Source organism: Propithecus coquereli, unplaced genomic scaffold (assembly GCF_000956105.1).
Source record: "Propithecus coquereli isolate 6110/MARCELLA unplaced genomic scaffold, Pcoq_1.0 Scaffold220, whole genome shotgun sequence".
Classification (NCBI taxonomy): domain Eukaryota; kingdom Metazoa; phylum Chordata; class Mammalia; order Primates; family Indriidae; genus Propithecus; species Propithecus coquereli.
In genome coordinates, this window is record NW_012147190.1 from 1,070,670 (window position 1) to 1,087,295 (window position 16,626).

Below are 16,626 nucleotides of genomic sequence, written 5' to 3' on the forward strand. Positions count from 1 at the left end.
CTTTTCTTTAATAAGTCTTTCTCTTTGAAGATTTCTTTGACAGAAATATTCCTAAAATTATATTAGTGGTAAAAATAAGAATATTTTTACTTGAAAATACTACCATTATTAAAATCACTTTTGATTCCTTAGACAGCTGGTGTTTGCTTGTTAAACCTTTGCTACAGAAGTCCCAGGTGAAACTGTCATTATTTTCTGACATGTGTCTTTTAGCACAACACTTTCATTACAGCTTTGGCCTTGTACTCTCCCCAAATTATCTTTTCTGTTTCAAAAGTAAAGATGCCATTTAAGAATTATTAGGTCATGTTCATATTCAGTTTATAAGGGATTTTTATGGTGTTCGTGTTTATCATGTTATTGAAGGAATAGTTTTGAGTAACAGTAAATCTCCAGTTTTATCTTAGGCAGTCAATTTTTAAGGCTTTCTGGAAAAGTTTTCTTTATCCTGAACAACAAACATGAATTTATTTTGTTTAGTTAGTTGAATAAAGATGTTCTACTATAATGGAATTGGGGAAAAACAACCCTTGTATTAGTTTTGACTTCTTAGTGTCTTAGATATGACTGATTCAGCAGTAATAATTTGTTCATGTAAGAAAAACAACAAAAACTGCTGTGGCATTCATACCAAATCTTTTAATGTTAGGGTTTTGTGTAATGGAATAGTGAAACCAGCACCTGAACTTTAGTGAGAAAACAGTCATTTGCTTGTATTGTAGGCAAACCAGCAGAAAATGATGTTAAGCTTGGAGCTCTCAAACTGAAACCAAATACTAAAATCATGATGATGGGAACTCGTGAGGAGAGCTTGGTAAATGTTTACTTTTGTTACCATTTGTCCCTTTGAAGATATTATGATTTATACTCCACTGTTGTATCATAGTTTTAATTGTGGTAAAATTGTCAGTCTAGCAGTCAGTTAAAAAAAACTGCACAGTGAATGTAGTATTAACTCAGCAGAAAAATGCTGGGGAACATTTCAGTGTATAGTTAGCTGTAAGTATAGTAGTAGCCCAATGGTCAAATTTAACATGGTAAATCTGTCCAGGGGACATATATGATGAATTATTAATTGTGGAAATTTTCCAGCGTGTGCTTGGAAGGCTCTTGAACTCAAATTGTACCTGTCGTTTGATTTTTATTTTATGTGTGTATTTGTTATATTAAAGATAATATGGTAAAACAAAACTTTTTTCCCTCTTAATAGGAAGATGTCTTAGGTCCACCCCCTGACAATGATGATGTTGTCAATGACTTTGATATTGAAGATGAAGTAGTTGAAGTAGAAAATAGGTAAGTGCTTTTCTCTTTAGAAGAAACTGGTTGTCATGTGGGAAATAGTGAATATTTCAACTGATTTTATTTTTTTCATTAGGGAAGAAAACCTACTGAAAATTTCTCGCAGAGTAAAAGAGTACAAAGTGGAAATTTTGAATCCTCCCAGGGAAGGGAAAAAGCTTTTGGTACTAGATGTTGATTATACATTATTTGGTAAGTCAGTTAATAATGCTTTTCATCTTCTGTTACCCACAACAACGTTTTTTTCTGTTTTTTTTTTTTTCAGCAACTCGTGGTTCACAAGAAATATTTGAAAGCTTTTCTTATTACAAAATAAATTATTCATTTTAGAAAATACAGATAAGCAAAAAAAGAAGTCATCTGTATTCATGAGACCCAAGGATGACCACTCTTAATATTTTCATGTGTGTCTTCTAGTGTGTGTGTATGTTATCTTTTATCTTTTACTTAGTGATAGACTGAATATCTTCTCAGTCATTAAATAATATTGATTGTAAATTAAACATATAAATATAAGTATATATTTTTTGGCTACCCAGTATTCTAATTTGTGGATGCATCATAATTTAACCAAGTTATTCCCTATTGATTAACATTTAGATGTTTATGAGGAATATCTAAAAAACTTTTTTATTTTTATCCCTGGTTTTCTGTTTAATTATATTCAAGCAGATTCTTGAATTTAAAATTTTTCATATCAATCAAAAAAGAAGATGTTCATCTTATCCTCTAATATTGGCAAGAAATAGTTAACTCATGATATTAGAATTTATTTACTTCTAATCCTAAACGTTAAATCCATATCATAAGTTAATGTATGTTTATTTTAAAATTAAATTAATTAGACTGTCATTTTGTTGAAATGTGATTACATCTGCAAAGTAGATGACTAAATGTGAGTATAGGTGGACCTACTTTGTTTTTATTATCATAAAATAACATCTAAATTTTAGAGGCTAGATGAGAAAACAGTTTACAGTTCGCTGCTTTAAGCCTGAATTCTCAGTATTGCTCTTCACACATTGAGCATAACTGATCAACTAAAATTGAATCTCAAGGATTTTAAATTGTGTGCTTTGGAAGACATTTCTTTGTTAGCCAATGTAATCCAGTCTGAAACAGTTTGCAATTGAATGTTTATATTACATTTCATAACATATTACATTTTATAATAATTTCATTGATATTGGGTATAAATTAATAATCATTTATGATCAATTTTCTTTTAGACCACAGGTCTTGTGCAGAGACTGGGGTAGAATTAATGCGGCCATATCTTCATGAATTCCTAACATCTGCATATGAAGATTATGACATTGTTATTTGGTGTAAGCTGTATATTTATTTAGATTTATGTGGAAATAGCATTGTTCCTTATATTATTTTGCTCTATAAAACGTGATTTAAAATGACCTGTGTTTAAATATGAAACAGTTTTCATTTTTAGCAGATTGCTAAAATGAAAGCATGCATCACAGTATAAACTGACACATATGGCTGGGCGTGGCATCTCATGCCTGTAATCCTAGCACTTTGGGAGGCCGAGGCAGGAGGATTGCTTGAGGTCAGGATTTCAAGACCAGCCTGAGCAAGAGCAAGACCCTGTCTCTACAAAAAATAGAAAAATTAGCTGGGCATGGTGGCATATGCCTGTAGTCCCAGCTACTGAGGAGGCTGAGGCAGGAAGATTGCTTGAGCCAGGAGTTTGAAGTTGCGGTGAGCTATGATGACACCACTATATACTATAACCAGGGCAGTAAAACAAGACCCTATCTCAAAAAAAAAAAAAAAAAAACCCCAAAAAACTGACACATATATTTGCCAAATACCACTGATATAGGTAAGTATAGGACAAGAGTACATTATAATATTAGAATAAAAATGGCCTCATTTTCACAATGGCCCCACCTCAATTAGAAGTTTTTCTTTCTGATCTTTGCTGTGGAATTCTTGATGCTTCAGAATATTGTTGCTTTCTCCTTTCTTCCTTACTCCAGTTTCAAATCACTTGGAGAAAGATAAATAACAGTGATGTACTTCTCCAGAAATAAAGAAAAGCAACATGAACTTTTTAAGGAAAAATTAATATATAGACTAAAGTAATGTTCCTCAATTTGTGGTCTGTAGACCATTGCAGAAACATACAGGTCTGTGATAAGATAATGAGTTTGATCCAAGGAAAAAATCTACTGTATTACTAAGTGCGCTATTTAGTTCAATTGACCTTTTTTTGTAGCAGGATTTTCTCGAAAAATAAAGCAATGCATTGACTTATATCCCATCTCCCCAAAAATATTAACAGTTGCCTCTTGGCAGTGTTATAAACAGAGAAGAGTTATCCTCATTGTGAATTAAATAAAATATCATCTATTACAGGTGCTACATTTAATTATTCTAGATCTTTGATGAGAAGACACATAGTTGTTAGAGTCTATAAATTTGCTTTGTGTTTTTCCTTATAATCAGAGTACTTTCATTGTTCAGTGATAATATGAATTCACAGGTGTTCAGATTAAAAACATGGTTAAAATACAGTAATTCTCTGGATTAATAAAATAAGGTATAGAAAGTTTCCTGGTAAGCAAATTTTTGTTTAACAACTTTGACATCTAAAAATAACACTTGAGAAAAAAGTGTATCCTCCAATTGTTATTAAACTACACTTAGAAATCTAGAGAATCTTTTGTAATCATGTATTTAAAATAAGTTATTTTTGTAAACTATGATATTTTGTGGTAGTATATTGAAAAGGGCACTTCACTTCGGAACTATTAATAAATACACTAAGGTTTTCATTCTGGCTCTTTGCTTACTGTGTGATACTGGGCAGGTCATTTCATCTCTGGGCTTTAGTTTCCTCATCTGAGAAATGATAATATCTAAACCTATATTACAGGTTAGTTGTAGGAATAGAAATATCAATACAGCAACTAGCACCATGTCTGACATATAATAGTTACTTAATAATTAGAAACAATTTTTTTAGCTGTGAGTCTTTTTGTTTTGTATCTGGAAATTATAGATACAAAATAAATACTGCATTAAACATTTTTTTTCCTGTCTTGTGATGTTTTCATCATAGATACAACAATCTCTAAAATTTTAGTTCAGCTGACCAGTTTTACATGTAAGGTGATTCTTGTGCTTGGTGTCTGTGTGTGCTAAAGATTTTTATTTTGAGAACTCAGATACCTCTTTTGCTTTTAAAAAACACACACACTTTAAATAATTAAACTGCTTTTTCTCTTCTTAAATATTTTACTTGGTAATACTTACATAGTTTGGTCTAGTAACTTGGGACCAGAAGAGCACATAAAGATGAGGATTGAATTTTGATATCGGTGATCCCAAAACTGGTTAATGTCTGACAGTGAGCAGATACATAAAGTAGGTACACTTTATGAATTTGTCTCAGATTTTTTGTTATAACCTGCTAGACTCAATGAGCATTGAGTTTACTGAGGCTGACAAAATGCAGATTTTCATTCAATCTAGTTAGTCTTCAAAATAAACTTTTGACCTGCAACAATATTCTTACGTGGACATACTGTATATACCTGCGCATTGTCTGGAAGTAGGAACGTGTAGGAAGAAAGTAGGAAGAAAGCTGTGATCCAGGCACTCTAAATTTAAGTTTGGAATTGATAGAGAATAGTGGCAGGGCTGTTTTTGAAAGGGAATTTGGATCTTCATTTATAAATTTCTTACCTTCGGAGTTCTTTTGAGCATTGGTTACTTGTATCTTATAGACAGAAGTTTTAAAATTTTATTCTGTCTTGAAGATACACTAATATAAGTTTGTTTTTATAAATATTAAAAAGATCACCATAAATATGCTACGGACTGTTATTTGTGATGCATTTAAACTTTTAGTCTTGCTTAGGAAACTTAATTATACATATTTTTGAAAATGAAAGGCCAGGCGCGGTGGCTCATGCCTGTAATCCTAGCTCTCTGGGAGGCCGACGCGGGCGGATTGTTTGAGCTCAGGAGTTCGAGACCAGCCTGAGCAAGAGTGAGACCCCGTCTCTACTAAAATTAGAAAGAAATTAATTGGACAACTAAAAATATATAGAAAAAATTAGCCGGGCATGGTGGCGCATGCCTGTAGTCCCAACTGCTCGGGAGGCTGAGGCAGGAGGATCGCTTGAGCCCAGGAGTCTGAGGTTGCTGTGAGCTAGGCTGATGCCACGGCACTCTAGCCTGGGCAAAAGAGTGAGACTCTGTCTCAAAAAAAAAAAAAAAAATGAAATTCAAACTTTTCATATGTATTATCATTCTTCATGTTTTAGCTGCAACAAATATGAAGTGGATTGAAGCTAAAATGAAAGTAAGTGTTAGAAAAAAATCCATTTAAAAATGTTTTGAAACTGCATTTGTCTTGTTAAAAGTTCTGGAACGGAATTAATTTTATTCTTATTGGAGGGTGTTTAGTAGATAAATAACTGCTAATATCAGGAGTAGTGTTTAAAGTCTGTTTAATGGTGGATTGCACTGAATGCCTAAGTGTTTTTAAAGAAAAAGTACAGCTAAGCTTCCCCCCTTTTCTCACCTATTTTACAATAATACTTTATTTTCCTTCTTTTGCTTTGGTGTGTAATACTTAAAGAGGTGATGCTCTTCTAAATTAGTAAATTAGGAAGTAATCTGTTCTAGTTTATTTTCCTTGAACTGCCATTTTATTGACTTAGCTAAGTGAAACTAAAATACTTGATAGTTGTTTAGCAAGATGTAGCAGCCAATGGAGTAGAAAGTTGGCATTATGGGAAATTGCAGTTAGAATATTGAGAAAGCCTGGAATTTGCCATATTATTGTATTTTAACCTCATGAATATTTGTGTTTTTAGGAGCTGGGAGTGAGCACAAATGCAAATTATAAGATTACCTTCATGTTGGACAGTGCTGCTATGATAACAGTGCATACTCCAAGGAGAGGATTAATAGATGTAAGAAGTCATTTTACTTATATTTAAAGATGTAGTTATTTTCTAATGTACTTTTAGTCTTTATACTGATGAAATAAATTACAGGAAAAGTTTAGAAATTCATCTGAATGGATAGTAAAGTGGCAGTCGAGTTTTGACATAGGAAAATGTATTAAAGGTTAAAAGATTTGAATTTTAATGATAAAATTAAGGATCTTGAAGCAGGGACGTCAAGAAAGGAACTTGTGGTCATGGATAATTGTCCTGTGATGATGACAGCATAGTGTTGCTGGATAGAGTAGGTGAGAAAAATAATATCATCAAGGAATGTACTAGAAACAAACCAAAGCATACTCACCCTGCCCTACTTGAAACTGATAACAGGAAACAAATGCATCATGATACATATACTTTGGGATGATACATGTGTAGCACTAGAGAATAGCAGCAAGAATCATCAGAGAAAAAGATTGGGCTAAAAAGATTAGGGTTGTTCAGTGTGTTTACTTAAGTAGCTATTCATCATTGAGCACCTACTACTACAAGGCCCTGTGATAGGCACTGCGGGAATAAAGAGATGAGTGAGGCGTGGTCCCTGCCTTTTGAAAGCACACAAACTAATAGGAATCGGGGAGAACTTAGGATATTAGGAAAGCTTGGGGAGATAGTATTAAAATTATCAAAATCATAAATAGAGTGGCTTAAGGGCATGGGGACTTGCTCAATAAAGGAAGTACTGCATACATTAGGGGGAAAATATAATTAATTGCCTACTAAAGTAAAATAACACATTTACAAAATCTTAACATTAAAAAGAATTTTGGCCAATGTTAAATGTAGTGTTTGTGAAACATTAAAGGAATAAAAATAATTCTCAATATCCAGCAATAGGGAATTGGATATATAAATTGTTATCCATACAGTGGAAGGCAGCTAGTCATTTGATGTAATAGAATATTTAATGATTTAAAAAGTTTCGTGATACTTAAAGTGAAAGAAGTATTTTAGAGAGCAATGTTTGCAAGCCATTAGAAAATAGTTCTTAATCTTTATTTGGATCGGAATTCCCCTTAGCTAAACAAAGACTCTGTGAACTCTCCCGAGGCTGCTGCTGTATGTAAAAAAGCCTGGAGGTAAATACCTCAGAATATCTAGTTGTTATCCTTAGTACTGACTATATTATAGATGATTTAAAATTTTCCTTTATGTTTTTCTGTGTTTTCAAATTTTTCTGTGGTCAGCGGTATTATTTTTCTAGTTGAGAACAAACTAGTCCATGTTTTGGGGAACAAACGTTACTTGGCCTAATTACCAAATAGTAGCACTTTTTAAAAGGATGTAGGATTTCCAATTCTGGATGTCATAAAGAGTGACCTCTGTCGTCATATTTCTTGAGGCTTTTGTTAGCTAAAAAGAAAACCAAGAATATGGCTTATTGTATCAATTCCTATATTTTTGTCTTCAAGTATTTGGAGAGTTTTGTTTCAATAGTAAGCAAATAGTGAAGAAAAATCAGAAAAATAAAATTTTAGTAAAATCAAAATATTTCAATAACATTCTTTGCAGTAGACAGGACACTAGGAAGGAAAAAGCTTTCTTCATGTTAAAATAAATTACGGAAGGAGAAAAACATTTTAAAGAGACAACTTTTTCCACCATTTATTTATTACCACTTAATTTCATATAAGTGTTATTACCATATAATCTTACATAAATTATCATAAATGAGATTCCGCCCTTCAGCAAAGGTAATTTTCTTCTAAAAATGAATTTATTTAAAAAATTTTCTGAATGCGTAATACATTCACATGACTCAAAAACAATGTGAAGTATCTAATGAAAAGTCTTCCTTCCACCTGGCCCCCCAGCCACTTATTCTACCTAGAGGCAATCACTTATTTCTTGTATACTCTTAGCAGAGACTTTATGCAAGTACCAACAGATATGACTATATAAGGAATTATCTCTGTGAAGCTTCAGTTTAAGAATTCAGAAATAAGAGCAAGAATTTACAAATTAGGGTGCTTTTGAAGTTAAGCAATCAAATGCCCTAGAAATTATGCATCTGTGCCACTGAGTTAAAGAAAAAAATCACTTTTTCTTCTATAAAATGTTTAAATTGTCAATTAAAAGAACCAGATACATTTTCTCTCACTGAGGTGTTCTCATTTTGAAAAGAGGCCCCATGTTACTCCAAAGCTCTGAGAGGGCTCACATTAGCCCAGGAAGTCGTGTGCTTAGCAGACATCTAAACAATTTAGATCCTTAGTTTTTAAATTAAATAATTACTCTTTCTTTGACCCAAAATCTTCATGTTAAAATTATGGAAAGTTTTATAATGGGCTTAGCCCAGTTGGACATTGATAAACCTTTCAGAAGTTTGAACATTGCAAGAGATACATTGTGCTTTAAAGTGGATTGCATTTATGATAGCTCACAGCCATCTTACAGAAAGAAGGAACACTCTGGCATTATTTGTTCTTCTGTCAGTTTGCAGTATCTCTGCTTTTAAGATAGGATGAACTATTGATAAAATTTGAGTTAAGTCTAAACTTTTATTCTAAGGTAAAGCCTCTTGGTGTTATATGGGGAAAGTTTTCGGAGTTTTACAGCAAAAAAAACACCATTATGTTTGATGATATAGGAAGAAATTTTCTAATGAACCCGCAGAATGGACTAAAGGTAAGACATATTTTTACTTCCTATATGCTCACATAATCTGGACCATGTGGTAGAACTTCTGTGGTATGGAACTTTTGTGGTAAGCAGTGTTGAATTTCATAAATTTTTGGAAGTACTGTATTCTTATTCTCACAGGCAAGAAAAGTTTAAGTATTTAGAAAAATTCATATAAAATTGAACATCCTGTCTTTTGCATTGATACCTCCTTAGTTAGCCAACTCATCCGAGTATTTTATTTTTAATTAACTCTGTGGGAGCAACATGGGATTGTTGGCTTTTAGTAACAAAAAGAAGTCATCAGTCACTTTATTAAGGATACAAATCTTGGAATTTCTGATGTTCTGGTTAGCTGGAGAGCTGGCAGTCAGGGTACTTTGTTTTTTCCTTTTTAAACTGAAACTAAAGAGGTTTTTGAAAATTCATACAGGGCAAGTGCAGGTATTAGAATTATAAAATGCCAGCATTGGAAGGAACCACAGTCATCTTGCCTGCTTTCTTTAGAAACAATCTGAGGATGATGAAGTTCATGACCTCCCCAAGATCATGTATGTAATTGGTTAATGACAGAATTTGGGTTAGAATCTGGTGACTTGGTTCATAGGTCAGTAACGATCTTAGCATGCAGTCGCACGCAATCTTGTATACACATGATAGTGAGATTTAATCCTGGTACCAGGTGAGAGAGAAATTTGAAACCTAAAAATTTCTGGTACCTGTAGTTACATGTTTGTACAATATGAAAATGGAAAAAGTAGCTCTCTATTATGGTACTAATGTGAATGGAGTTTCCATTTGAAGTGGAAATCCTAACTCTAAGATATTTTTGTTCTCGGTCCTGAAGTTTTCCACCAGCTGGGTGGTTTTAAAGATAAGAGAGAAAAACTTAAAAAGTATATTTTTGAAGCCTTCCTTGTAGACTGTTGATTTGGTCTTTAGTATACAATAAGGATAGTCTAGGTATAGAATGTTCATCTAGGTAGTGAATTGCCACAAATATAAAAGCTGTTGACTTGGAAGAAAAGCGGTTATGTAATCCTTAAGAAAATGGTTTCTGTTTAAGGTTTTGGAAGAAGTACTTTCCTGTATGTAGTTCACCAGGTATAAGGTAGAAAAATGTCTTCTTGAGTCTTGAGAAAAGATTTGATTGACATAAACCTAATTTTCTCTGAAACTAATTTTGCAAGGGGTGAGGTCATGATGTTTAAGGAATGATTTTTGAGGAGACCTTTAGCTTTTTTTTTTTTTTTTTTTTTTTTGAGACAGAGTCTCACTCTGTTGCCTGGGCTAGAGTGCAGTGATGTCAGCCTAGCTCACAGCAACCTCAGACTCCTGGGCTCAAGCGATCCTTCTGCCTCAGCCTCCCGAGTAGCTGGGATTACAGGCACACGCCACCATGCCCAGCTAATTTTTCTGTATATTTTTAGTTGTCCGATTAATTTCTTTCAATTTTTAGTAGAGACGGGATCTCGCTGTTGCTCAGGCTGGTCTCGAACTCCTGAGCTCAAACAATCCGCCCGCCTCGGCCTCCCAGAGTGCTAGGATTACAGGCGTGAGCCACCGTGCCCGGCAACCTTTAGCTTTTTAAAAAAATAAAAGCATTAGTTTCATGTGTATTTATAAGAAACTTTGTTTTCCTAACCAATATTTGGGCCCTACTCATCTCTTGACAGAGAGACGATATTAGTTTACAGCAGGGTTTCTAGTTTACAGCAGGGTTTTTTAAAAACTGGGGTACCCGTTGGACTCACTGAAGGAATTCCTAAAAATATGTATGTCCCTATCCCCCAAAATTCTAATTCAGGAGGTATTTTTAGGCATTCCAGAGGTGATGTCTTGCGTGTCTCCTTTTGAAAACCTCTTTTAAGGTAATTATTAATGATCTGTCCATTTGACATACAAGCAGTTTTTAAATTGAGAAATATTCTTAAATACCATGCTTCATTATCATGGTTTCATAATGTACTTTGGTAGAAATCAAAAGATTTCATACAGATCTTAAAAATATGACTGCTTATTTTTTAAATGGTTAAGTTCTAATAACATAAGCTTGCCAATCTTAAGGTTTGAAATATATGGAAGGTATTGTGAATATGAATAAAATATTGAACTAAAAATTATGAATGTCGGTCATGGATAGAACAGCTGATATTCTGAAAACTCCATTTTTATTGTCTATATAAGGAAACGATATAAGAGAATTCAGCTAATCTAGACCATCTTAAGTTTCTAAAAATATTTCTTTGATGCGAGACAATAAGATGATGGGCATATATGTTGTCTGTCCTCCTAGTGATCACTTAGATCAATTTTGAAAAATGGTGCAGTAAACAATGATTATAGTGGAACAAGTGAAGTCAATTAGGTAAATAAGAGATTTTTTTCACTCTAAATTAGTTTATTTTTTTTTAATTTTAGCAACAGTATCATTGGAGTATTTTAGTTTTGTTGTTTAATAGTGCTTGAGACCAAATGTTTAGAAAGTAAGAATACTCTAAGCAGGGCCTTGAGTTGAAAATCTTATTTACCAGCCACTGACCCTGTATTTTCTCTTTCAGTTCTAAATTCTTTCCTATTGTTTAAAGGTAGAACCACTTTGGTACGTTGCATATTTGTAGTTTAAAAGTTACTGTGTTGCCTTTGTAGTCTTTAGGAGTTAAATGAAGGAGTACTTTAAAACATTACTATTAATATATTGCCCAGGACTGTGCGGAAACTTTTCATTACATCATCATATCATGCTTCTGTTTATTCCCAGCCCTAGGTCCTAGGCAAAGCCCTGTAGAGCATCTTCTTGATCCCCCACCTTCACTGCTGCTGCTGTGAAACAGCACTGCCAAACTACCTGTTAGGAAGTGAGATCTCCCACATATGTTTGCATCTGGGCAGACTCACTCTGATAGCTCTTATGGTTCCCTTAAAGCATCTTGGGAGCCCACCTGACAGCTGTGGGTGTCTTTGGCACCAAGCTGTTGCTGATGAGAGTAGAACATCTGGGAAAATGTTCTTTCCATTTCAGACTGGTGATGTTTTTTTCCAATGACAGAAGAAAAATATATAAAAAATATTTAAAATCTTTCCTATTCTTGATAGCTGTGGTAGTAAGATTCCTTTGGGCTCACTGTTTTTACTTCTCAGTAAGTGATTAAATGATTAAATGTCAATCATTTTTCAGTGTTACTATGTAAAGTTAATAACGAATGACCAATTTGAATTTTCTACAAATCAGAATAAGGATATGTTAATACTTTGCTAAATATGATTTACTCAGTCCTTACATGTGTGCTTTAGGAGTATGTGTAATTTTTTTTCTAAAAAAGATATAACAGAAAAATTCAAACATAAACAAAACTGCACAGAATTGTTTAACAGACTCCCATGTATCTGTCTCCAGTTTAAGTAGCTTATTAATTCGTGGATGATTATGTTTGCTCTATGGTACCTACTTCCTTCGTAATATTTTGAAGCAAATCCCAGACATATCATTTTATCTAAAATTAATGAAAAGTTTTTGAGAGGCTATCTTGAGTTGTATAAAGATACTTCAGCTGATGTCTTTAAAAAAGCAAAACTTGTTATTGGAGCTATAACATAAAAGTGCATAAAATGTATAGTTTAAGAAATTGTTGTAAAGATAATTATTCTAAAGAGAACTTTATTCCACTGAAAAAATAATTACTCATGATTTTCCTTTCCAAAGATAACCATTATTACCATTTTAGTATATAGTCTTCTAGTCTTTTTTCTAAGCGCAGATGTATGCACAAATCTAGATGTAGATTGCACATAAACATTTGCATTGATATAACTACCACCCAAGTCAAGATATACTATCCCTTACTGTTTGTAGTCTCCCACCCCCGTCTACTATCCTGACTTTTATAATTTGAAGTAATACTTTTTAAATGAATCCTTTTCATCCTAAAAATTTTGAAACTATGACTTTTTATGGAAAACTTGCATAATTACGAAATGGTTTTTATGGAGAAATTAATGATGAAGAAAAATGCATATTATAAAATGTGGGAGAAGACAGGTTATAGAAAGTATCATGATATCTCAGCCATGTAAAAATTTCATAGAAAAATAAATGAAAATTATTAATGTTAAAATTTGTCTTACTTCCCTGCCAGATCAAGCTTGTATTTGGGGTAACTTTTTATGAATGAAATAATGTAAATGAAATTAATTAGTAAGAAGCAACTAAAATGATAGAAGGGAAAAGTCTAAACAGTTTTGCAAAGTAGAGTAGCCATATGGGGGGTTCAAGTGCTGTAAGAAAGCTGGTATTATCAGGCTCAGACTGAAAAGGTAATGTTAGGTAAAATAGGTGGAAGAGCTTTTAATTTGTATTATAAACAGTATATATGACTTTCTGTTTATTAAGCTTAGGATAATAGAAAAGTAAATTTTAGTACTGATATCCTTGGTGATATTTTGGCCTCATTAACTCAAATGATAGAATTGTGTAGATTTATTGTTTTCCTTATTGCAATGTGAAATGTTGAATAATGTTTGTTTCCTAATAGATAAGACCTTTTATGAAAGCACACTTAAATCGAGATAAAGACAAAGAACTTTTAAAATTAACTCAGTACCTCAAGGAAATAGCAAAATTAGATGACTTTTTGGAGCTAAATCACAAATATTGGGAAAGGTAAGTGCTAATTGCTTATTCATTTCCTCTTTAATGAATGAAAAAATTATCTAGTGAACGTGGTATATACATAACTTATAATTTTTATTTAAATTGTGTGAATTCTAAAAAGTTTTCTTCTTCTTCTTCTTTTTTTTTTTTCTTTTTAAGACACAGGGTCCCAGCCTGTCACCCAGGCTGGAATACAGTGGCATGGTTATAGCTCACTGCAGCCTCAAACTCCTGGGCTCAAGCGATCCTTCTGCCTCCCCAAAGTGCTGAAATTATGGACGTGAACCACCATGCCCAGCCCAAAATATTTTCTAATCCAGTGACATCCCTCAGACAGTATTTTCCCCATTTGTCTTAACCTCTAACTTGTTTATAAACGCACATCTCATAAACTCTTTAATACTTCTAGTAGAGAGGACTTGAGTGACTAGTATACCTTCATGCTGCTACCTGTAAATTATTTTATGACATTAGATAGGCCACTCCTTTATGAATCGCATAGGAATGTAATCCCTGTTCTCATACTGTAACATAATGTAAGGATAAAATAAAATACATTTAAAAATGTCCTGAATAGTGTTAAAAATTACAAGTAACTTCTGTGTGTAGCAGAAAAAGTAGAAAACTTTATTCCACCGAAAAAACAATTACTCTTGATTTTCCTTTCGGAAGATAACCACTATTACCATCTTGTTATATAGTCTTCCAGTCTTTTTTCTAAGCATAAATGTATGCACAAATCTAGATACAGATTGCATGTAAGCATCAAGATTTTGAGGCAGGGAACCTCTGGAGAAGTGGAAGGGATTACTATGTACTACAAGTAATTTAAACATCTGGTTCCAGTAATACAGCAACAAAGGAAACTATTTGTGTAACAACACTTTGGCTTTTCAAATTCCACTTTTGGCTTTTCAGATCACTTTGACACATAGCTTCTTATTAGAGTCTCATGATCCTAATAGAAAGATAAAGCAGGCATTTTTATCCCCATCTGCAAATTATAGATAATGTAACTTAGTCATAGAGATAGTAGATGCTTAGTGCAGTGCCACAAAGCGAGCAGAGTACACTATAAACATGTGTCTAAGTGCCGGGCGCCGTGGCTCATGCTTGTAATCCTAGCACTTTTGGAGGCTGAGGTGGGAGGATTGCTTGAGGCTTAGAGTTGGAGTCCAGACTGGACAACATATCGAGACCCCATCTTTACAAAAATAGGAAAATTAACCGGGTATGGTGGCGTGTGCCTGTAGTCCCAGCTACTTGGGAGGCTGAGGCGGGAGGATTGCTTGAGCCCAGGAATTTATGGTTGTAGTGAGCTTTGATGACACCACTGCACTCTATCCTGGGCAACAGAGCAAAACCCTGTCTCCATTAAAAAAAAAAAAGTGTCCAAGTTTGCTGATTTTAAGAACTCTTTCCCCACCCCCACATCACAAATTATAGTAGTTGATAAATGTGAGAAATGGAGATAGAATTTTTAATTTAGTGGTAGATTCCTATTAAATAATATGAAGAAAAATTTGCTTAGTAAATTAACATCTTGCATCTTTTATACTCTTGATCAGAGTCCTTTAGCATCTTTGGACCACTGTCTTTATGTAAGAAAAATAAGATCTTTAAATGGAGTTTGAGTTACATTTAGAAATTACAATACAATGAAGATAGCGACTTTTATATTTGTAAGTAAGGCAGTATGGAATGATAGTAAAGGAGTGTAAGCTCTGGAGCTTTGTTTTGAATCTGCGCTCTGCCACTTTCTAGCCGTGCGAATTTGGGCGAATTGCTTAAGTTGTTTGTGCCTATAAAATAGGAATAATTTCTAATAGAAAATCCTCATAGAGCTGTTATGAGGACTGAAAGAATTAGTAAATGTTCTCAGAACAGCGCATGGCACATAATCAACAGGTGTTAGTGATTATTAATCATACTCATCTTGAAGAGTTTTATCATTAAAATAAACTCCTTTGGAAGGAGAGTTAGGGGGTCCCCATGAATTCAACATGGTACAGTTTCGACATCTTTATTTCTTGCAGGTATCTCTCAAAGAAGCAAGGACAGTAGTTACAGGTTATACTGGCAGTTACTGAAGATACTTGAGATCCATGAACTTCTTGCTTTTATGCTCGAGATCATTATTATAGTGCTGGACACTGAAGCAAATGCCAGACTGCTTATACTTGGTCTTCCAGTTTTTTGTAAATTTAATTTTATATTTTCTGAAGATCATAGCAATATGCTAAAAAATGTTTTTTCCCCAATATGAATATTCTGTTACTCTTGGAAAATATTTTCTCCAGCATTGATTACTGAGGGTTTTTTTCCCCCACGAAGAAAAAAAAAGTGGGAAAAAATACATACTCAACAATGCCATTTTGTGACTTTGGAAACAAGTTATGTCTTAACGTTTTTGTCTCGTGTTATTGTCCGACTAAATCTGAGACCAAACCCATCTTGAAACTAATGCTTTTCCCTTTAAAACCAAAAAAAAAAAGAACAAATTTTTTTTCAAATAAAGAACCTAGTTTGTTACGCTTAAAATTACCAAGAATTTTTTATTCCTTTGTCATAGACACAATTTCTGTTCTGTACTAGTTACATTTCTGAATTCTGAGCTGTCTCCATTTGGTCTGTATGTGTGTAAGTGTTCTTTAATTAAAACTGGAAAACGTCAGTCGTGATACATCTATGTCCTAGTATAAGAAATAGAAAACATGAAATTGAAGAATAAAACTAAGGAACAAGAGTGTGTCTCTTTTCAGTGGCTAAGTAGAAGCTATTCTGCCTAAAACCATTGTCATAAAAACAATTAAAGGCAATACGTTTTTAAATAGGTCATATTACTGATTCAGCCCTAAAAAGCATGAGCAAAAAGTTTTTGTTCTGTTCAAGATATATCTTGTCTAAGTGCTAACACTGTGTTTCAGTGAAAATATCTAGCCATAAGATTAAAAAAATATATTATTTGCAATGCTCAAGCCTGCAGATATGTAATGTGACCACTGTTTTGTGTTGACATTGTTGCTTTATACAGTTCTTGTATTTGAAAGGAATTGATCCTTTTAAAGAAAC

The 16,626-nt window shown here is 33.4% G+C and overlaps 1 protein-coding gene across 1 annotated transcript; it reads left to right on the top strand.

Annotated features, from left to right (window-relative positions):
* Nucleotides 1-563: 563 nt before the first annotated feature.
* Nucleotides 564-15,770, top strand: UBLCP1 (ubiquitin-like domain containing CTD phosphatase 1). Its single transcript, XM_012644785.1, has 10 exons — nucleotides 564-594; nucleotides 723-814; nucleotides 1,211-1,296; nucleotides 1,379-1,494; nucleotides 2,532-2,630; nucleotides 5,595-5,632; nucleotides 6,150-6,248; nucleotides 8,793-8,909; nucleotides 13,436-13,563; nucleotides 15,591-15,770. The coding sequence occupies exons 1-10, from the start codon at nucleotides 564-566 to the stop codon at nucleotides 15,616-15,618; spliced, it is 834 nt and encodes a 277-aa protein (XP_012500239.1). The 3' UTR covers nucleotides 15,619-15,770.
* Nucleotides 15,771-16,626: the final 856 nt, after the last annotated feature.

What these genes read in the sequence shown, in the direction of transcription:
- UBLCP1 (XM_012644785.1), top strand. Translation starts at nt 564, where the DNA reads ATGACTGATTCAGCAGTAATAATTTGTTCAT. An exon ending in AGCAGTAATAATTTGTTCAT is followed by an intron (nt 595 to 722) that starts GTAAGAAAAACA and finishes CTTGTATTGTAG; the next exon opens with GCAAACCAGCAGAAAATGAT. An exon ending in ACCCGCAGAATGGACTAAAG is followed by an intron (nt 8,910 to 13,435) that starts GTAAGACATATT and finishes GTTTCCTAATAG; the next exon opens with ATAAGACCTTTTATGAAAGC.